The sequence below is a fragment of the Stenella coeruleoalba genome, assembly GCF_951394435.1.
Source record: "Stenella coeruleoalba genome assembly, chromosome: 3".
NCBI lineage: Eukaryota > Metazoa > Chordata > Mammalia > Artiodactyla > Delphinidae > Stenella > Stenella coeruleoalba.
The window spans coordinates 62,535,084-62,559,264 of NC_137148.1; the positions used below are offsets into that span (position 1 = coordinate 62,535,084).

The 24,181-nt window shown below is 36.9% G+C and overlaps 1 protein-coding gene across 1 annotated transcript in view; it reads left to right on the forward strand.

Moving 5' to 3' along the window:
* JMY (junction mediating and regulatory protein, p53 cofactor) overlaps positions 1 to 24,181 on the forward strand; it is a 78,626-nt gene that overhangs the window by 29,415 nt on the left and 25,030 nt on the right. The window contains exons 2-7 of the mRNA XM_079916970.1: positions 1,252 to 1,425; positions 11,552 to 11,702; positions 15,497 to 15,666; positions 18,524 to 18,689; positions 19,175 to 19,362; positions 21,681 to 21,767. Of these exons, the coding sequence (XP_079773096.1) occupies positions 1,252 to 1,425; positions 11,552 to 11,702; positions 15,497 to 15,666; positions 18,524 to 18,689; positions 19,175 to 19,362; positions 21,681 to 21,767 (936 nt within the window). The remainder of the gene's footprint in view (positions 1 to 1,251; positions 1,426 to 11,551; positions 11,703 to 15,496; positions 15,667 to 18,523; positions 18,690 to 19,174; positions 19,363 to 21,680; positions 21,768 to 24,181) is intronic.

Here is a 24,181-nt window from a genome sequence, read left to right on the forward strand (position 1 = left end):
TCGGCAGGCGGAATCTCAACCACTGCACCACCAGGGAAGCCCCCATTGTGTTACTTTTATTCTTTACTTTTTATTTAAATTTTTTTTTTTTTTTTGGTGGTACGCGGGCCTCTCACTGCCGTGGCCTCTCCCGTTGCAGAGCACAGGCTCCAGATGCGCAGGCTCAGCGGCCATGGCTCACGGGCCCAGCCGCTCCGCGGCATGTGGGATCCTCCCGGACCGGGGCACGAACCCGTGTCCCCTGCATCGGCAGGTGGACTCTCAACCACTGCGCCACCAGGGAAGCCCTGTTCTTTACTTTTTAAAAAGTAATAATTTTCATAGCATTTATCACAGTTTGTAATTTTTTAAAACTTTATTTAGTTTGCTTATTTACTACACAGTAAACTCCATGAAGAAAGGAACCATGTTGTTTTAAAAAAATTAATTTATTTTTTATACAACAGGTTCTTATTAGTTACCTATTTTATACATACTAGCATATATATGTCAGTCCCAGTCTCCCAGTTCATCCCACCCCCACTTTCCTCCCTTGGTGTCCATACGTTTGTTCTCTGCATCTGTCTCTCTATTTCTGCTTTGCAAACCGAAGAAAGGAACCATGTTTTTGTATGCCCAGTGCCTAACATGTATTAAGATGCTCAGTCCTTACTTGTTGAGAAATGAATGAATATCTTTATAAACATACATATACACATGAGTATCAAAGAATGCAAAGTAAGAAAGTTATAAAAATCTATTATAGTCAGTTTTAAACTCTTCAATAGAGTTGAGGGGTGTTTTCACCTAGAGTTTGAAGGAAGTGATAGGCATGAGTTGAAGTTTTTGAAGGAATGTTCCAAATTTGGAGGAGGAAAAGAGTGGCAAGATTATTTGGGGAAATTAGTAAAATAATGTTGGCAAGAGTTGATAACTACTTTGTAGATTAGCAATGATTATATAAGTATGGAGAAAGCTACTAGATGCTGGGAAAAAAATTTTAAGAGTTAAGGGTAGGCAGATAGTATGGAATTCCAGAAAATGCAGAGAACAGGAATAATATGGTAACAGTAGTTAGAAAAGGATGTTTAGGCAGTGGTCTTGTAGTAAGACACCTAAGGCATGGAGATAAGTGATGAAAGCAATTAGTGCTCCTCATTCTCTTTAGTTCTGCATTTCAGAGTTCCAAGGTCCTGAGATGATAGGGAATTTGCAGGTTTTATAGGTTATTACAGATGGATTTCTTTGTAGTGAAATTTTCTTGTTCCACAGCTCTTGGATAAGCACAAGAATACAGAGAGCATGGTAGAGCTTCTGGACTTGTATCAGATGGAGGATGAAGCCTACAGCAGCCTTGCAGAAGCCACAACTGAACTCTATCAGTATTTACTACAGCCATTCCGAGACATGCGAGAACTTGCCATGCTACGAAGACAGCAGATCAAGGTATTTTTTTTTAAATCTAAATAGTAACCTGCCTGTTTCATAGTTCTCAGCGTGGCTGGCTATACATTTTAATTATTAGAGGAGCTTTTATAAATGTAAATATCTGATCGATTGTCCCCAGAGATTCTAGTCTGGTAGTTTTGTGATACATAGAGCCTGAACACCTCATTTTAAAAGCATCTGAAAAGGCGACTTTGCTGAGTAGCCAGGGCTGAGAAAAGCCTAGAAAATTTGTAAATACATTGAGATTCTCATCTTTCCTCCTTTCCTGTGCTTTTTTTCCCCTCTCTATCTACTCCTGTCTCCCTTTTAATGTTTTGGGTATTATCTAGTCTTAGACTTATTTAGTAGGAGTTTTGAGAACATTTGTTTTGGGAAGACCTTGTTTTGAAAGTTACAAGGCATTAATGGTACAGCTTTAAAATTCATGACATTTACTTTTGTGTGTAAAATATATATTACTTTTTTTGAGGCAAGTGTTAAGGGTTTGGTTTTATAGCTGACCTCAAATCAATGTTGCTGTGTTTAATTCACATGGAAATATTGCTGAACTAGGATATTAAAAAACATTTTGTGTATTAATGTGTGAATTTGGAACATTATTTACGAAATTTATATCTGGGAAATTGCCACCTATTCTGAAAACTTTGTGCTTGGGGGCAAGAATGAGTAGTATAATATTTGAAAAATTATTACAAGGTAAAGCATGTCTGTCTTTTTCCCTTTACTAATGAGTCAAGATATGGAGCAATACAGACTGTCACATAATTGACACACTCTCCTTTATTAATACTTTCGAAAAATATTGTGTTGTTAAGTCAGTTTTATCATAAACTTGGCATTTTGGGTAAAATGGTAACTAGTAACTAAGAATTTTTAGACACTACAGTTTCCTCCAATTTAAAAAAAATGAACTATGGATATTTGTCCATTGAAAACTTGACTGGAAGGCTAGGGATGAACTGGATGATATACATGGAGGCCCCATCTACTTCTATACTAAGCTGCAGTGTTTAGCTGAGATAATCTATATACAGCTTAACACTGATTATCAGAATCTATGTGAATTTTTGCTTTCATATTATATCATGGTTTGTATTGAGTACTAATATTAGCAAATGGATTGAACCTTCTTGTCAGGCTATATTGTCCACTAGCGTCAGTTATTACTCCATTTTTTTCCCCTGGGAAGCAGAGTATAGGTGAGGAGGAACAGACAACATATTTCTTAAACTGTTAACATTTTCAAAGGTAAAAATCGTATTTTACTGCATTGCCCCTCAAATGCCCCATCAACTATGATGATGAGCTAGTAAGAGAACGTGAACAAATTTGTGCCAAAAAATTCTACAACTTAAGATGAAATGGACACACTTCTTAGAGAAATACAAATTGTCAAAACAGAGTCAAGAAAAAATAGAAAAAATTTGGTAGCTCTGTATTAACAAAGTTGAATTCATAATTTAAAACCTTCTCACAAAGAAAACTCCAGGGCCAGGTAAAGGATCATTGGAGGATTTAAAAGAGGGAACACTTCCCAACTCATTTTTGAGGCCAGCATTATACAAATCAAACGACATTATAGAAAAAAAGAAAACTACAGATAAATGTCCCTCATGAATGTAGATGCAGTAATTCTTAACATAATATTGAAAAATAGGATTCAATAATATACTGTGATTAGGGTTTATCTTAGAAAGGCAAGATTGGTTTAACATTACAAAAACTAATCAATGTAACTCACCATATTATTAATAAAGGAAAAAAATCAACATGTCTGGGTGCAGAAATGCACTTGATAAAAAGTTCATTGCCCATCCATGGTAAAATCTCAGCAACCTAGGAAGAGAAGGGAACTTCTTTGAGCTGATAAAGGGTATGTGTGGAAAGCCTGTCTAACATCATACATGATGGTGAATGACTGAATTCTTCCCCCCCTAAGATTGGTAACTAGGTAAGATTGTCTGCTCCCACAACTTTTATTCAGTATTTCTCTGGAGTTTGTCGCCAGTTCAATAAAGCAAAAAAAAAAAAAAAATAAAAGGCATATATAAATTAGAAAAAAAGTAGATTATTTGTTTGTAGATCATGTGATCACACATGTAAAAAAAATTAAGAATCTAAAAAAGCTACTGGAAATCTGTAAGTTTAGTTACAAGGTCAGTATTAAAGATTCAATTGCATTTTCTATCTTCCAGAAATGAAGTTGAAATCAAAAATTTTTAAATGCCTTTTACATTAGCATCTCTGAACATGAAATGTTTAGGGATAAATTTTATAAAATATATGAAAGGACTATATACTGAAAAATTATAAGATTTTGATGAGAAAAATTAAAGCATACCTAAATAAATGGGAGATAGACCATGTTAATAGATTGGAAGATAATCTATTAACAATAATCAATAATGTTTAGATGTCAGTTCTCAACTGATCTGTAGATTCAAATTAATATTCCAGTAGGGTGTTTTTTTTTTTAAACTAACCAGCCAATTATAAAATAGCTAGAGAAATCCAGACATTGTGGTGATAGTATAGGATAGATGTGTAAATGAATGGAACTAAACAGAATCCAGAAATAAACCTGTGGTTATATAGTCAGTTAGTTTTCTACAAAGGTGACAAGGCAATTCAGTGGGGAGAAAGAATAGTCTTATCGACAGATGGTGCTAGAAGTGGATACCCATATAGAAATAATGAGGTCCAGGCTTCCTTATCTTATACCATACACAAAAATTAATTTGAAATACGTGTTAGACCCAAACATAAAGCTCATAGTATAAAACTTTTATAACAAAACTAGGAAGTTTTTACAGTCTTTCAGAAGGAAAGACAAAGGTTTTTTAGATAGGATGCAGAAAACTTCAGCTAAAAAAAAAAAGATAAAATTGGACTTCACTAAAATTAAAATTAAATACTTTTGCTATTTTAAAGATTAAGAAAATGAGGAGGCCACACACTGAGAGAAAATAACTTGTAATACATCTGAAAGAGGAACTGTACAACTCAGTAAGACAAAACCCCAAAATTTTCAATATGAGCTAAATATTTAAAAAGACACAAAGAAATGGCTAATAATCACATGTGAAGATGCTCAACATACTCATCTAGGAAATCCAAATTGGTACCACAGTGAGATACTATTACATACCCATTGAAGTGAGTATAATGAAAAAATTCTGGCCCTCCCAAGGGCTAGTGAGGATGTAGAGTAAGTGGAATTTTCATACATTGCTAACAGAATTTTAAAGTCGTACAACCACTTTGGAAAACAGTTTGGCGCTTTCTTCAAAAGTTAAACATATATGGTTGATCTTTGAACAACCCTTGGGTGTGGTTCCAGGACCCGCCAATGGTACCAAAATTTTCAGATGCTTAAGTCCCAAAGTGGCTTTCCAGATCATCGTTCCCCATCCGTGGATTCAACCAACAGCAGATCTTGTAGCACTGTAATATTTATGGGGAAAAAAATCTGCATGTAAGTGGACTCATGCAGTTCAAATCCATGTTGTTCAAGGGTCAACTGTACAATACCTTACAACTCAGCTGTTTGTCTCTTAGTTACTTATACAAGAGAAACGAAAACATCTGTTCACAAAAAAGACTTACATACCAGTGTTCATGCCAACTGTATTCCCGGTAGCCCCAAACTGGGACAACCCAAATAACCATCGACAGGTGAATGGATAAACAAAATGTGGATAAAATGGATAAACAAAACAGTCCTGTATATGTGTGAAGGTATGGATGGCAAAGCAGTACGAGAAGGTATGGATGGCAAAGTAGTACGAACATGTTTTGGAGGTGATGGAAATGTTTTGTATCATGATTGTAGTGGTTGTTTCTTGGGTGCATACAGCAATCAAAACTCATCAAATTGAGCACTTTAGATGGATTTACTTGAACACAGTGTATGTAAATTAAATCCTGATTAAATAGATTATAAAAAATTGTGCTGAGCAAGGATGCCAGACGAAGAGTATGTGCTGAGCAAAAGATGCCAGACAAACTGTGCCTCCATTTACATGGAATTCTAGAAGATTGTCCTAAACAGCTGTTGCCTGGGCTGGGGCCAGGGAGATCCACTGAGAGGAAGCGGGTGTAACAGAATCCTTTGGGGAGATTGATGTGCTTCAAATCTTGATTATGGTGCCTGTTATCACGGGTATATATATTTGTCAAAATTTACACTTAAAACAGGTACATTTTGTTGTATGTAAATTATAACTCATGATTTTTTAAAAGAAAAATGAGCAGTATGTACAAGTTTATGTAGAGACACAAAATGAGGTGATCACCATTGCCTGAAGATATATGGAAAAAGGCGGATGATCACGCTTCACCACTGAAGAATAAGAATTCAGTAGGAAGTGAGTACATATGTCTGTATTGGAGATTGAGAATATTCCAGATAGATATATAAAAACAGGAATGGTATAGTGAACAGGCATAATACTAGGGCTTTTAGTCACAATAAGTTATTCAAACATACTGAATCACCAACCCAGCACCATGAGTGGAGGCCAATAAGTGGCATGGCTGGGATTGAAACACATGTTTGACTGCAAAGCCTGCTCATTTAGTTATACCACAGGGTGTGAATTGTTTGATATGCCTCAGTCTAAGGATTTGTAGGAGAGGAATGATGGTCAGGGGCTAGAATGCTATCTCATCCTATGGAATTTGACCTTTAGCCTCTTTAAAATACACACCTCTTTCGGAAGCTCCCAGACTCTAATACGCTGGTTCTTAAAATGTGACCCCCAGACGAGGAGCATCAGTATCACCTAGAACCTTGTTAAAAATACAGATTCTTAGGCCTCACCTCAGATCTCCTTTGCTGAAACTCTAGGGAGAAGCTCAGCAATCTTTGTTTTAACAAGTCTTCCCGGTAATTCTGATACGAAGTTTGAGAACCACGTGTCGAATAAAATTTGAAACAGCTAAGGGATGGAGCACACTAAATTCAAAGTTACATTCTCTCTGGGCCCCAGTTTTTTCATCCATAAAATGAGATTTAAACTACATGATGCTTGGGAGATTCCCTGGTGGTCCGGTGGATAGGACTTTCACTGCCGGGGCCCAGGTTCAATCCCTAGTCGGGGAACTAAGATCCTGCAAGCTGCGTGGCGTGACCAAAGAAAAAAGCTTAAATAAATAAATAAAAATAAATAAACTAGATGATCCTCTCTAGATTTTTAGGCCCAGTGTCTTAACGAGTCAGGGTTAGCACGGTGACCTACTGATAGTCTTCCTGGATTAACTATAAGCACTTCAGACACATTGTCCAACTTATTTCTAATGATTTGCTGAAAGTACATAAGCTAGAAACTAGAAGACACCCTCAGCTTTTCCCTCCCCTTTGTAGCCAGTCATGTCATTTTGCAATTCAGCTGTCTTCTAGTTGAAACTTGAATGTACTCTTCTTCCTCCACCCTTCCCCAGGACCAGGCAAATCTATAGGTGTCTTTTTGTGAAATAGAAAAAGTCACCTTATTCCAGCAGACAGATGGGCATATGCAGCAGTACGCATGGCTTGGCAAACCCCCTGGTTTTGTGCAGTATGCAATTTTTACACCACTGGACCACTATATACTCTGCCACGTACACTATGAAATATATAGTGCTACCACTATACATTAAGGTACTTATCTCTTACCTCAACTATTTTTTCCTTTGGTTTCCTTGTCTTTAGATGTCTCTTACCTTCAAAAAATGCCTCATTTCACACTCTTACCTGGGAATAGTACACTTAATATTTGCTTTGAATGTAAAAATGCATGAAATAGATGATGCCAAGTCTAGTCATGTCATTCTCTTAATCAAGAGTCACCTTCAGATGACTCCTGGGCCTGGAAAATTCACATTAAGGTTTCTACTACATCAGTATATTCACAAGTTTATCTTGGCATTTGTTTCACCTAAGAATTGGAATTTTTTTTAACTTACAATCTCAGCAATAGACAGAAGTAACACTTCAGCTTCTCATATAAAACCCAGTATCCAAGCTAGTGATGTACTTTATAATAAGCAATTCCTTGCCAAGAAATTTGTGTTTATAAACTAGTCTCACTATCCTAGCTACCTAAACTAACTCATTTTTTTCCATCTTAAAAACAGACACTGTTTTCTTTCTAGCCCTAAAATTGAAAACAGAGGTGTCATTGTTATTAGCACATGATCCAGCTGACCAATGCTGTACATCTTCAAATTTGCCAAGTTAGGAAGAGAACTCAGTATCCTAGCTTAATGTCTTAGGTACAGTAAACTGTAATTATGTTTTTAAACAGTTGGCTGCAGCATTAGCTACTGAGTTTCAGAAGTCAGTTAAAAAACCAGCATTTAAAAAGCATAGCATGTTTATTTTCTGTATTTTTGAATATACATGTACAATGAAGGTAAAAATAACAACAAAGAACAGGTTATCGCCAAATAATTACCACCAGATTTTTAATATTATTTTTTCTCTTCAAAAAGATAATGCAAGATTTCTCATTTCTGTACAGTGTTTATGCAAGTGAAAAGGGTTTCTATCTTCATGATCGGAGTTAAGATTTTTGAATTTTGAGCACTGCCTGTTTTGGTTATTACATTTCTGTTCCACAGTTGTGTCTGTTGGTCTGACCAGAAGATCAAATCAGTTATTTCAACAGAGGGAATTTTAAGAACCAGGTATAAAGTTGTTAACAAGGTAGATAAGAAGGCAACTCTTAAGATATCAGAGTTAATTGCAAAAGCAGCCACCACTCCTAGGATCGGGGGTTACAAAGGGAAGAGGTGGTAATTATTAAAGGATAGGTCCTGTGGAGCTGACCTCTGAGAAAGAAGACATTGCTCTTCTAGTGCTGGTGTGTCTGATCTCAGTGGAGAGGACCAGATCTCTGGGGATAGGGCACTGGTGGACAGGTGCTGGTTTGTCTTGGGCACACAAATGAGGTCAGTTCTGTGAAGGTTAAAAAACTGCAAACTCGATTCTGTTAACTCCTTCAAGAAGGTACTGCAGATGCTGGGATGAAGAAGCGAGTCTGGGATGATGATCACAGGAACAGCAAACAGGAAAGTCAAGTGATACAGATAGGAAGAAGCAAATCTTCTCTTTCCTTCAACTCTGAAATCTCCTCCAGCCCTTTCTGTTGGCAAAGGCTAAATGTGGTTTTCAGAGCCTGAACCCCAGCATCACAAGGCAGAAGGTTGAACTTCGGAGTTGATAGAATCTAAATACATTTTGACTTTCAAAGTCAGGGAAAAAACTTAGCTAACCTAGCTTATGGTCTTAGGTATAATAAACATACGAAGTTTAACCATGTCATTGAAAAGGACTTCCATCATAACGTGCCGAGTAAGAATTTAAATTTTTGCTACAATTTATTAAATTTATCATAATATCAATTTATTAAATTTCCTTTTCATACTTGTGAACACTAATCTTTTGCTTTTTAACTTGTTTTAAAAATCAAAGGTAATCACAACAAATGAAAGCACAAAACCTTGATGGTTTTATTACAGAAAACAAGTTTTCTAAAACCTTAAATGTAAACTGAAGTCTAAATATGCCCCTTACTATTGCTGAGAAGCCCTCAGTGGTTTCCAGTTGCCTGTCATATGCAATACAAACTCCTCAGCCGCCTCATTGATCTAACCTACTTCTCTAGTGTTATCTCCCACTACCTTCATCTGTTTTACCTAAACTCCAGCTAGGCTGGACTGCTCTCTGTCCTTTACCATGCATTGAACTTACTTACTTACCTCAAGGCTTTTGTTCAGGTTAATTCTTACCTACAGCATCCCTTTTGGGTGGTTCTCTTTTCCCATATGCTCCCCATGTAACTGTCAAAATCCTACCCCTCCTTCAAAGCCGCCTGCAATTTATGGACCTCAGTAAAGTTTGTCCTGATCTAAACAGCTAAATGTGTTCAAAGACTATGGTATCATAAAATACTTTCCAGAAAAGGTTTTAATCAATTTATAGTTCCACCAGCAGTATATTATGTGTGCCTGTTTCACCATGACTTCACTAACCCTCTTCCTACAATAAATGGTTTGTCACCCTACCATCTAAAAACAGCTATCTTGTGTCTTCTCCCGTCTCCTCTACCAATTTATTTTTAACTGGATTCTTTCTTTTTTTAATTTTTATATTATTTTGGAGTATAGTTGATTTACAATGTTCTGTTACTTTCAGTTGTACAGCAAAGTGATTCAGTTATACATATGCATAATTCTTGTTCATATTCTTTTCATAACTGGGTTCTTTCTTCACAGGGGAAGACAGGTTCTCCCTCTCAACCTGCTCTGTGATCTCCCATTAAAATAAAGCAAGAGTGCCTACCCTTAAGCCTTATCCTCTTCTCCACCCTTTTCCCCTCTATTCATTCACACAAATTTCTCAAGAGTATTATACATGTGTCTGCATTTCTCTCCTCATTAAAAACATGTATGGAAGTGAATTTTTATTCACTCATTCAGGAAATATTGTAGATTACCTAGTTCATGCCCAGCAGTGTGCTAGTGAAAAGCAAGCAAGCAGAGATAAAAACCACTTGTGCATTCTCTGCCCTCATGGAACATTCAGAGCAGAAAGGAGGTGATATAAAATAATATAAAGTATGATTGTGATAAGACTTAAGAATGAAGGCTATTATTTAGATTGAAGAGCTTATACTGCCTATAATGATGAGTCAGGGATGACATCCATGAACCAGTAATTGAACTGAGGTCTGAAGATATGGTGGGAATTAATAGGCAAAAGGAATTTGCCTGTACTCCAGAACTGTTGTCGCCAAGTTCATGCTGTTAGGTCCATGGGTACTGGTTGTGTATCTACTTGATCCCTAAGCAGTGTTTGATAGTGTTGATTTCTCCTCCATTGAATCTTGCTACTTATATGATTACAATTCCTTACATGAACTCATTCACTCTCGTTGCTTTAAATGTCTTCTAGTGTGTCAAGGGTACCCAAGCTTATATCTCTGGACATGACTTGCAAAGTTAAACTTAGTATGCAAAATGAAATCCTTGGCAATTCCATGTACATATTTTTTCCCAGTAACCCTAGGATCATTCTTGACCTCGTCCTCTACCTTGCCACTGTCGCCTTAACATTGCTAATTAATTGTTCTGTGTGTGCTGAGCACTACAGTGAGTGCTCATATGTTTTTCCCTCTTTCTGGAAGACTTCATTTGCTTAAGTAGCAGTATATTGTTGCTTCAAGACTCAATCACTGTTTTAGACTGTTCCTTTGATTTCTATTTATTGTACTGTTTAGAGACTATGACCTGCATTATTTCTACTTTTGAAATTCATTATAATTTTTTAGTGGTGTATGATAACTTACTTGATCAATTTTTTTTTAAGTGTGCCAGGGGTGGCACATTTTTCTCTATAATATTTTTTCCCCATCATCCTAATATGGTGTTATTGTTTAAGTTTTAAGTTTCTTTCTCAGTATGTGGTAAAGCAGTACAGAGGGTCTATTGCTGTTCTTCCTGGACTGTAACTTTCTTCCATATTAACATACTGGTTTAGCGCTTTTCTATATTTTAATATTGATATTGTTACTTCTGTGACATTCGCTTGGCATACCTCTGTCCATCATTTGATTTTCAACTTTCCTTTGTCCTTTTGTTTTAGTTGTGACTCTTATAAATAATACATAGCCAGTTTTTCTGTTACTTATATCCAGAGTCCTTCAGTAGGCAGATAGGCTGATTTTTATGTATTGTCAATCTTATTTTATTTATTTATGTCAATGATTAAATAAGCATTTTATTGGCACAGATAATTCTTAAACTGAAAATACAATTATCGTAAAGGAGGAAATAAATTTCTCATCCCAGCACTTGAAAATCATCAGTCTTAAACATTTTGTTATATGTCCTTTATATATAGAAGAGGGAAGGATGAAGAAGAAGATAGAGGAGGAAGGGGGAACAATTTCTGCATCAACTGTCTTCAACATTATTGTTAATTTAATTGTTTTGTAAATTGATAGCTTCTACTGCAGAGCAGGGAAAAACAAGTATTCTTTCTTTTAGTACCAAGCACAATGCCTGATATATAAACGTTCAGTAAATGTTAAAAGAGAGAAAGAAATGATTTTTCCATTTTTCTTTTTTCTCTCTACAGATTTCTATAGAGAATGATTACCTGGGTCCCCGAAGAATTGAAAGTCTACAAAAAGAAGATGCTGACTGGCAGCGGAAAGCTCATATGGCTGTGCTGTCCATTCAAGATCTTACTGTCAAATATTTTGAAATAACAGCTAAAGCTCAAAAAGGTGAGTTTCCCAGTAGAATTATTTTTGCTAGGTATTTTCAAAATGGATGGAGGTATTTTCAAAAATGAGTGGTTTAAGTATTTTATGTTCAAAATAGTTATATAGAAAAGAATTAAAGACCACTCATAATCCTAGCAGTTAAAGAAGACCACTATTAACAAGTTAAGGTACATCCTTTCAGTCTTTTCGAGGCATATGTGTTTACATATAGCCCACCTTTAAAAAAATTAAAAGTGATGGGTATTAGTATAGCATAATTCAATTCTGACAATAATCGTTCACAGTTACAGATGTCATAGCTTAAAGTCCCAGACACCAGCAAGACTCCCTGCCCTTCAGACACTACTTGCAAATTTGGGGTGTCCTTAGGCCATCTGTACGTCTAACCAACTGGCCACAAATTTGGGGTTCCTACAGCCCTTTTAGGTTCAAAAATTCACTCGCAGAACTCAGGAAAACACATACTTACCATTACAATTTATAAAGGATACAAATCAAGCCAAATGAAGAGATACATCTGGCAAGGTCTGTCTGGCAAGGTCCATTCCTTCCAACTCCCTTCCATAGGAGGCCACAGAAATCGTTCCACCACTCCCTGAGAAGCAGTTTAAATTATTCATTATTTTAATAATCTCTCTATTTGTATACCTGGCATTAAAGTCGTTATTCAGGTTATTCTTTCAGCAAATCCACGTTTCCTTAAAAGTTTCACTCGAAGCCATTGTGCTGAATGAGAATACTTTCCTTGATTCCTCAGCATCATCTGGCATTGTCACTTAAAAAAAAACAGTTTAATGGATGAAAAGTAGTACCATGTTTTTAAAATTTGCATTTCTTTGCTTACTACTGAGTGTTCATCTTTTTTGTTTTCATGTAATAATTGGTATTTGCATATCCTTCCTTTTTTCCCAGTTACTGTCTTCTGCCTATTTTTCTATTGGGCTGTTTTCCCCCTATTGATCTATATAAGATCTCCTTGTATTCTCTATATATTAGAAGAGGAGTAAAATAGGCCTTTATTTCCTTCCTTATGCAAAGCCAGGTGTAGCCCAATTTTACTGCTTAACTTTTAAAAACATCTTAAATGGGCCCTTTTCTGACAGGTATATGTATGTTAGAACATTAAGGTTTTTTAAACAAATTTAACATGATTCCTTGTAAACACCAGGACTGTTGCCTTCAGAGCTTTTTTACATATAATGATCACCATAGGGTGCTATTACATGGTGTTATCCTGTTAATGTTATCAGTCATCTTAGCAAGAATCTTTATTCTTGCCAGCAGAGGGAGAGAAGAATCTGGGGTTTTTTTGTTTTTTTTTTGTTTTTTTTGTTTTTTTGTGGTACGCGGGGCTCTCACTGTTGTGGCCTCTCCCGTTGCGGAGCACGGGCTCCGGACGCGCAGGCTCAGTGGCCGTGGCTCATGGGCCCAGCCACTCCGCGGCATGTGGGATCTTCCCAGACTGGGGCACGAACCCGTGTCCCCTGCATCGGCAGGCGGACTCTCAACCACTGGGCCACTAGGGAAGCCCAAGAATCTATTTTAGAGGTGTTCCAATATTGTTCTAGGGGTATTCCAAGCATTCTGTATTCATACTTTACTACATTATCTTCATATTCCTGAGCTGTTGGAAAATAACTCCAGGTGAAGTGAGCAGCAATTAGGCAGAAGAATACATTCTATCTAAAGATGTTGGAAGACAAAGTATTGACTAGCTCTTGTGGTAGGTAACAACCTGAGACTGAATTAGGACAGGGAACTGCTCCACAGACACAGTCCTTAAGTGGGAAGCAAGAGATAAGGCTCCAGACTATTTTTGTTTAATGCAGAATGTTTGACTATATGCTATGATTACAAGTTCAGGTAAAAATGATAGAAGCAGCAGACTAGGTATTTAAGCAACTTGGGTACTCATATAACTCTCCTTTTATAGGTGTGTAACCTTGGTCTTAAGTCACCAAGTTTCACATATCTATGGTGAAGGTGTTGATAATGCATACCATGCTTATTCTATAGGATTGCTGGGCAGATAAATAGAACACTTGGAAAAAGCACTTTGAAATTAACACAACGTCGTATAAATATGAGTGATTGTGGTCACGTGTGCATGGGGGAGAGAAGAAACAAAACAGACCATGTATTTGATTAATATTGCCATGTGAAGTGAGAGAAACATTTAAATATCTGTTATTCTCTCATTTAATTTCCACAAGTCTTCCGAGGAGGTACTGTATTTCCTTATGTTTATTATTCAAGGGAATTTAGCCCAAGAACAGTTAAGTTTCTTCTGAAAGTTACATGTTGATGGGTAGAAGTGAGAATTTAACTCCAAACTGTCTAACTCCAAACCCCCTGCTGTTATTTTTTCCCCTTCAGTGCACTACTGTATTGATCTTATGGTTGCATAAATATTATCATACATTTTTAAAAGATAGAGATTTAAGATGGCAGAATCATTTTGCTATGTAAGCAACAGAAGTAGTTATTATTTGTTAGAAACCCTAAAATAAAGGATCAGATCAATATTCAAATATGTTAGCATTTAAAGGCCAAAGAAAAACCAGAGAAACCAAAAGAACTATATTGAGAGGAGATTCTGAGTAAATAGATTGCTCATTTGTCATAAGAACTCAACAGATTTTTAAGACTAAATCAAGAAATGGTAACGTTCTTGAATGGAGGTAACTACCCAGGAGCAGGTTCCAAGTTGGTTGCATTTAGTCATTGGGATTAAGGGTGGGGGGAGAGCTGAGCATGAGAAACTGCTCTTTTCCACTATCAGCCTCTCTGTACAGTTTTAATTTTCAAGTATGTACTCATATTATTGTCAAAAAATTGAGGCAAATGTTACTGAGATACTTCTTGCAAAGAGGGTTATGATATAGTAGCATTACAAAAGTATTAATCACCTCTGAACGTATTAAAGAAACTACTAGAGAATGTACACTAATCTAAAGACTACATTAGGTACTGTGTAATCACATTGCCTGACTCTTTTATGATAGTTAAAGCATGTCTGACCTATTAGGCATAAGGATCATAGGATGGTTGGGTTCATTTGTATAAGGACCCAAGATGAGCCAGCACCATGCTATTATCAGTGATAAACTTCTTTAACTGGAAGATACTAGGTGTTTGATTGTCAAGAAATGTTTCTTGAATGAGGCCTCTATTGTGGCAAACTAAAAAGTTCTTCCTTTTTCTGTGTGGTGGCAAGAAGAAGTTGGGTGTCTTCTTTGGGGCTTAGTTAGTTAAGCCCAGCGCTAACTGATTTTGCTCCAGCACTAACCTTAGCAGAATCAGCTCCATGCTAATGTCTAGGATTTATTTCATCCTACCATTATCATTAAAATACGTTTGGAGAACTCAAAAGTACATGAATTTAAATAATTTTTAAATGCCCTTTAATAGTTATGGTTCTGATTTCAACTAACATACCTAGGAAAAACCGTGACAGAATAAAGTTTTATAGAAACTTAGAAATTTAATAACACTGGACGATGTGAAAAGAGTATTTTTTTAAGTAAGTTTTAAAATTAACCTGAAAACTCAGTTTCATCTTCAGAAAGTTATTTCTGAGAATGACTATTTAAAATTCTTATTGGAGACATTAGAGAGAATCTAACATACTGTTGAATTATATTTTAGAGCTGTTATAGGTAGTTTATTATGAGGGTAGCATTTGTTTGTTTATCTTTGAGTGTGTGATCAGTGGAATCTAAGACTTTCAATTCTTTAGTATCAAGTTGTTTCATGTCTTAATGTCTCAATGTCTTTTTAAAAATTATCAATAGCTGTATATGATCGAATGCGAGCAGATCAGAAGAAATTTGGTAAAGCATCATGGGCAGCAGCTGCTGAACGTATGGAAAAACTCCAGTATGCAGTTTCTAAGGAGACTCTGCAGATGATGAGAGCTAAAGAGATCTGTTTGGAACAGAGGAAACATGCACTAAAAGAAGAGGTAACAGGGCTTCCTTGGTGGCGCAGTGGTTGGGAGTCCGCCTGCCGATGCAGGGGACACGGGTTCGTGCCCCGGTCCGGGAGGATCCCACATTCCGCGGAGCGGCTGGGCCCGTGAGCCATGGCCGCTGAGCCTGCGCGTCCGGAGCCTGTGCTCCGCAGCGGGAGAGGCCACACAGTGAGAGGCCCGTGTACCGGGAAAATTAAAATAAAGAAGAGGTAATAAAAGCCGTGAGAAAAATATATTTAAAAAATTTTTTTAATAAGATGTGCTATTTGACTTTTTTTTGGTATAAGACTTAAATTTTTCTGACTCTACAGAAAGTTGTTAATTTTGCAGTACCTCCATGAGATGATGATAACTTTCACAATGGGGCCTCTGATAGAAGAGTTAGAGTTACGGCATTTTCACAGCATGCCAGCATGACTGTAGGCAGCAACTGTTAAAAGAAAAAGGAGCACTCATTTCCTATCTCCCCTTCGGTCCTCCCCACACCTAGGCAACTATTTTCTGTCTCTATAGATTTGCTGTTCTCGACATTTCATATAAATGGAATCATAAAAGATGTAACTTTTTTAATGCTTTTTCCCCCACAGAGTGTAATGTTTTCAAGGTACATCCATATTGTAGCATGCATCATTACTTAATTTACTTTTTTTGGCCGAATGATACACCACGTTTTGTGCATTCATCAGTTGATGAACTTTGGGGTTCTTTCTACTTTTGGAGCTTTACGAATAAAGCTGCTGTGAACATCCATGCGCAAGGTTTTCATTTATCTTGGCATGAAATGCTATTTAACCTATTGAGGAACTATCAGACTGTTTTCCAAAGCAGCTGTACCATTTACATTCCCACCAGCAGTGTACAAAGGATAGAATTTCTCCACATCTTTCTTTACGTTACACTAAACAGTCTTTTATATATATTTTATATATATATATATATATATATATATATATAAAATATATATAAAATAATAGCCATCCTGGTGGGTGTGAAGTGGTATCTCGTGGCTTTGATTTGCCTTTCTCTGATGGCATTTATGTCCATTATCTTTCCATGTGCTTATTGGCCACTTATATATTTTCTTTGGAGAAGTGTCTGTTCAGGTCATTTGCCCATTAAAAATTTTTTTGTGTGTGTGGGAGCTGTGCTGCTAGGCTTGCGGGATCCACTGGACTGCCGGGAAACTCCCTAAAATTGGGTTTTCTAAATCACTGAATTGAAAGTGTTCTTTACATATTCCAGATACAAGTCTTATCAAATATATGATTTGCAAATATTTGTTCCCATTCTGTGGCTTGACCACATTGGCTTCTAAATACATTGAGTATGTATGTGTGAAAGTTGTATATTCTCTAGAGAAGAACAAAATGTCATCACTGCTTTTATTCATACAGCTTTATGTAAAATATATTCTATGAATGTGCATATGCATGTCTAACTCTTGTTTAAAAAATAGTGTATGAGGTGATCTGTAATATTTTAAGGGTACGATCTAGAAAAATCTTTTTGTTAATGGATTTTAAATTATGGATTTAGATTTGTTAATGGATTTATTTTTCCCTTACATTTTCTGATTTGCTACTGTTGTTAAAGGAAAAATTAGAACTTGTTCTGAACTTTTCCACACTATTCAGAATCTCTTCACAGATTTCAGCTCCATCTCTCCTTCACCTGAGGCATTTCCACTCTAATCTTCTTTTCTAGTTAGCTTTCTCCTTTATGTTACTAGGTATCTGGAATTTTCTTAAGGTCTTGAACTTTAAAACTTGATATGCTAGCATTTTATTGACTGAAATAGAGTGCCACTGTCTTCATCAGATTGACTAGCTTTATTCTAACCAGAATGAATTGTAATGACAATATAGGGTGCCCAAAAGAGCTGCTGAGGTAAGATTTATAACTATGTGCTATTGCAAGAACATTTCTTACTGGAATTGGTCTCCTATGGTAGGGGAAGGGTGAGGCTGAAATGGGCCAGGGAGTCTGGCATGTTTATCTGTGGGGTCATTTTCCCTGGGGTTATCCTTAATAGTACCTTAATAGTCTGTTTTTGAATGTTCTCGATTGTGTTTGAATTCTTCAGAGGATTTGGTAAAGCTGTCAGTTAGTCATTCTTGCCAGGTTTATGCCTGTTGAATGATACAATATATGCATTGTGCTTTTTATACATATCTGTGATGATGGCTGCACTAGTTTTATTAGCATTAATTTAACATGACCACATGACTCAGGAGAAACAGACCAAATGTGATTTATTAAGCCCATCCCAAACAAATCCCTTGCTTTATAGTACAGTACAACTCTGTGGTTTAAATTATGGGGAGACTTTTGTTCTTTAAAAAAAATGTTGATATGTCACATCTCCTTAGGTTATTTTAAAAACAAAAACGTCTTCCTGATGTGACAGTGGTATTTGCCATGGTATAATGCTAAACATCAAACAGTTTCTAAAGTAACACTGAAACATTAAATATCACCCAGGCAAGCAAAATTACATTTGACTTAAGAATTTTTTAACCACACTTAGGAGTAAGTACTATTCCTTTTTAACCGAGTCTTGATTATCGTCATTCTCACCTCTTTTAAGTCACAGACTCTTGTCCCTTTATGAATTTGAAAGCTAGGAACACTGTACTCAGAGAAAAATATACATGTTCACACAGCTTTATACACAAATTTAGTAGGTTCTTAAATTATCTGTACACGAGCCTCTGATCCCACATTGTCTGCTGGTGTTCAGTTGCTTCATGGATTTATCCTGTCTGATTAGTTAGTATTCATTTCTAATCATAGCTTAATTTCTTGTTCCCTCAAACTAGATATGTCCTTATTTTTATTTTCAATGCAGATGCAGAGTTTGCAGGGCGGTACAGAAGCCATCGCTCAGTTGGATCAATTAGAAGCTGATTATTATGATCTGCAACTTCAGTTGTATGAAGTGCAGTTTGAAATCTTAAAGTGTGAAGAGTTACTGTTGACAGCACAACTGGAAAGCATCAAAAGACTTATATCGGGTATGATGTGTGTCTAATACATAAGTCCACAAAAAGACATTTGAATGAATGATGGAATTTCCCCATGTATTTGTTTGCATACATAGGGAAAAGGTACATGGACACCAGTTTTATTTCTTCTGTTGAGGTTAAGAAAACTTAATGTAAAGTCAAACAAGTGATTTAGTAGATGTAGCAGTGCAACTATGTTATTCCTTCCTACTTACTTTGTAAGTAACTTGCTTTGTTGCTTCAGCCAGAATCTGTATTCTCAGATTTTTTATTTGGGAAACAAGGTTCTTGGCATTTTATATTGAGCACTTAACTATGTGCCAGACACTGGCACACACATTCCCCCAAAGAGGTATATTTCCTAATCCGTATTTTACAAAGGGGTAATGGCTTTGCCTGAGGTTATAGAATCAGTGAGTGGATCAGAGCCCTGTTCTGTCTGGCTCCATAGCCCATGCTCTTAACCACTACCCCTTGTTGCTGTTTTGTAACAGAAAAGAGAGATGAAGTGGTATACTATGACACTTATGAAAGCATGGAGGCCATGCTGGAGAAGGAAGAGATGGCAGTGTCTGTGCATTTACAGAGAGAAGAGCTACAGAAACTTCAGCAGAAAGCACGCCAGCTGGAGGCAAGACGTGGACGGGTTTCAGCCAAGAAAGCATACCTCAGAAATAAAAAGGTATAATAGTTACATATTAATTGAATATAACCTTAATTTTACATCTTGCTTTTATTCCATTAAGTAATCTTTTATTTATTTATTTTTCCATTACTTAATCTTTGACCCATATCCAATAATTCTAACGCAATTTGTCACTAATACACATACCTTTTAAAACTGAGTAAGAGTTATATCTTCTCAATACTTGGGCCATTGTATTGACATTATATGGTTGTCTGAGCATTATCCTCTTAAACACATTAGAACAGCCAGTGGTGATATGCTGTTTGCCTCAGCCACCCAAAGGTGACTCTGATCATGACTACAGGATTCCATGTAATGCAATTCCCGGCTCCTTTTTATTTTAAGGAGGCCAGGGATGCTCTACAATTAAGTTGACTGGTTCTGACCTCAGTCTTCAAGGAAATTTTTATTTATATATAAAAGTGTGTACCAATTTAATCTATATTCTTCACTCTTCATTCTTATATTAAACTAAATCTGAGGTAGGGAAACTCAGCCCTGTAGATTCTGCCCATTTACACCACAGCCTCTGATCTGCTGTGACCTATCACAGCACACAGCCAAGGGTCTCTGAATGGTCTTACCCCCTGTCCTCCCCTTTCCCTGCCCCCAGACCCCCAAATCCAACGGCTTAGGTGACAGAACTGCAGAGGGAAGGAGGAATGACAAAAGAAGGCTGGAAAGAGAGGAACTTGGAAACACTGTTCTGAGAAGAACGATCAATCATACTTTACCAAAGATCAGAATGACTCTCTTTGTAACAGCACCCTACGTTCCTTGTGGTCTGCATGTCAGCATCCCCAGGGTCACAGGCTCCATGGTTAACCTGGCACCCACAATAGAATTTCATACCCAGGGGTAGTTCTCTGGCTATAAGTAAATCATGCCCTGCTTCTCCTCTTGAAAGAACAAAGACGGTCTCTGGCTATGCCATGAGGACTTGAGGTCTATGCTTTGTGATTAAACTTTTCAGGAAGAATAATAGAAATAACATTGTTCTTCATGTATGTTGTCTTCTTTTATTCTCCCAGTAGCCAAAAAGCATTCTGATACTTGATTTGGTGGCAAACCCAGACCTGAACATTTCTTTGTCCTACTTACTTTGACTATTCATCTGTTTTCACTGCAAAAACATCAGTAATACTTATTATGGGGTGTTGTGTCAGATCCTGCTGGAGTTACTAGGCAATAGATGGTGTATGCAACATATCACCTTTCTAAAATTAAAAAAAAAATTAATTTTGAAACACATCTGAGTTCTGTTCTTGATAAGGAATTGTAGACTTGTATCCTCATTTTATAACCAGAGGAACTAAGGCTTCCAGTCATTAAATAAATTACCTAAGGAAAAGCAGCTAGTATGGGTCAAAGCAGGATACTATCCTAGGTCTGTGTGACTTGGAAGCCTGAGCCATTATATCACTATATCATGCCACTTCTCCCCCTTGGAGACTGCCTTGGACAGGTTCGATCTGTGATCAATACTTGTTAGGCAGTAGAGTCAACACAGTGTGGGTAAAGATAGGAAGGAGATAAAAGAGCTGCTTTAAAATACAGCTTCCTGGCCTGAAAGGTTATTCATGTATGACTTACCGAGGTTATAAGAGTAATCTTTTGGTATAGCTTTGAGAGTGTTAGAAACTGTTTATCTGGAGGACTTCTCCAGAAGGACCCAGAGAAAATGAAGACTTAGCATGGTGCCACTAGGAAGTTGCCAGATGATAGGGTATGTGTAAAGAGCACATGTCTCTTAATATTATTTTCATGTAAATCTGTAGCATACGATTATTGTACTTTCTAGTCTTTAAGGTCTCTTTTTAGCTCTGAAGTCTATGATCAGAAGATTCAGATTTCATGATATTGTTTAAACCAATCCGGGCAAAATCATGTTCTTTAATTCATCAGAAAGCACTTAAGAAACAGAGTTTAAGTCAAGAGTTATGTGTCCTTTTTTTGCTCAGACTAGTTTAAAGAGTACAATAATACTTAGAATCTTCTGGCCACAGTCTTCAGATTTGAAAGAGACTTTTGAGACTATCTAGGTACACCCCCCTTCCGCTCTACCATGCCCCATTCCTTCCCTTCCAAAAGGAAAAATCAGGAATTCTACAGATGTAAAAGAATCTTTTAAGATCCTAATTATTTGGCTTATGCTGCTTCGATATTCCGGATGAAAAACCAGAGGTAGCTTACTTGATTGATATTTTGCTGTGTAGGTATATGTTAAGATTAAAATTTAAATTATCAAATTGAATTAGATTTTGAGTCTTTCAAGTTTCACTTATATTAAAACACATTTCATGTATTTATAGGAAATTTGTATTGCAAAACACAATGAAAAATTCCAACAGCGCCTTCGGAGTGAAGATGAATATAGAACCCACCACACAGTACAACTAGTAAGTTTGCACTCTGAAAGACTTAGAATAAAACTTCGAATTTTACATATCTCAAAGTGAATAAAATCTGTAGAGAATAAGAAAATGTTATAGCTAGATGTTAGCATTAAGTCACTGTTCAGCCATTCCTCAGTGTCCATGGGGAAATTGGTTCCAGGACACCTGCCCTTCCAACTCCTCCAACCTCCCCACCAAAATCTGTGGATGCTCCAGTCCCTTATATAAAATAGCCTAGTACTTGCATGTAACTTGTGCACATCCTCCTGTATTCTTCATCTCTAGATTACATGTAATACCTTATATAATGTAAATGCTATGTAAGTAGTTGCCAGTAGGCAAATTCTTCGAGTTTTGCTTTTTGGAACCTTCTGTGGTTTTTTTGCCCCCTGAGTATTTTCAATCCGAGGTTGTTTGAACCCAAGGATGTGGAACCCACAGGTTCAGAGGCCCAGTTGTGTATATCCTTCCTTATAGCACAGCTTCCTCTACCAGTGCAGTACCGCACAAGAGTGGTATATTTGTTACAGTCTGAACCAACATTGGCACATCATTACCACCCAAAGTCCACAGTTCATCCTTTGTTCTGTACATTCTATTGTTTTTGCTAAATATATAATGATATGAATCCACCATTATAGTATCATACAGAATATTTTCACTGCCCTAAAGATTCCCTGTGCTCCACCTTTTCATACCCCTCTCTCCACAAACTCATGGCAACCACTGATCTTTTGTTTTGCCTTTCCCCCTGACATTTAATTGGAACCCTATATGTTGCTGTTTCATATTGGTTTATGTAACTTGTAATTTGCACTTAAGGTTCCTCTTTGTATTTGCATGGCATGGTAGATTATTTCTTAGCACTGAACAATATTCCATTGTCTGGATATACCACAGTTTATTTGTCCATTCACCTGGTGAAGACATCTTGCTTCCAAGTTTTGACACTTAAGAATAAAGCTGATAATATGGGAAGGTTTTTGTGTGCACGTTAAGTTTTCAGCTCTTTTGGGTAAAATAGCAAAGAGCGTGATTGCTGGATCTTATGGGAAGAGTATGCTTACCTTGTAGGAAACTGCCAAACTGTCTTCCAAAGTGGCTGCACCATTTTATGTTCTCACTAGCAATGAATTTAGAGTTCCGTGTGCTCCACATCCTCCATTTAATGTTGTCAGTGTTTTGGAATTTAGCCATTCTAATAAGTGTGTAGTGGTACCTCATAGTTGTTTTAGTTTGCAGTTCCCTGATGGTGTAGGATGTTGGGCATGTTCTCACAAGGCTTATCTACCGGCTGTACCTCTTCTTTAGTAAGTGTTAGATATTTTGTTCATTTTTAATAAGGTTATTTATTTTCTTATTGTGGATAATAGCCCCTTTCAGATATATCTGTTGCAAATACTTGCTCCTAATCTGTGGCTTGCCTTTTCATTCTTTGGCATTATCTCAAAGAGCAGTGTTTTCTTTTTTGTTTTAATATTATTTTTTTTATACAGCAGGTTCTTACAAGTCATCTGTTTTATACATATTAGTGTATACATGTCAATCCCAATCTCCCAATTCATCCCCCCCACGTGCCGCTTTCCTCGCTTGGTGTCCATACGTTTGTTCTTTACACCTATGTCTCTGTTTTTGCCTTGCAAACTGGTTCATCTGTACCATTTTTCTAGATTCCACATATATGCGTTAATATACGATATTTGTTTTTCTCTTTCTGACTTACCACTCTGTATGACAGTCTCTAGGTACATCGGCATCTCTACAAATGACCCAATTTCGTTCTTTTTTATGGCTAATAGTTCCTTGTATATATATACCACAACTTCTTTTTTTTTTAACATCTTTATTGGAGTATAATTGCTTTACAATGGTGTGTTAGTTTCTGCTTTATAACAAAGTGAATCAGTTATACATATACATATGTTCCCATATCTCTTCCCTCTTGCATCTCCCTCCCTCCCACCCTCCCTATCCCACCCCTCTAGGTGGTCACAAACCACCTAGCTGACCTCCCTGTGCTATGCGGCTGCTTCCCACTAGCTATCTATTTTACGTTTGGTAGTGTATATATGTCCATGCCACTCTCTCACTTCGTCCCAGCTTACCCTTCCCCCTCCCCATGTCCTCAACTCCATGTTCTAGTAGGTCTGTGTCTTTATTGGTGTCTCACCCCTAGGTTCTTCATGCATTTTTTTTTCTTAGATTCCTTCTATATGTGTTAGCATATAGTATTTGTTTTTCTCTTTCTGACTTACTTCACTCTGTATGACAGACTCTAGGTCCATCCACCTCACCACAAATAACTCAATTGCGTTTCTTTTTAATGGCTGAGTAATATTCCATTGTATATATGTACCACAACTTCTTTATCCATTCATCTGTCGATGGGCATTTAGGCTGCTTCCATGACCTGGCTG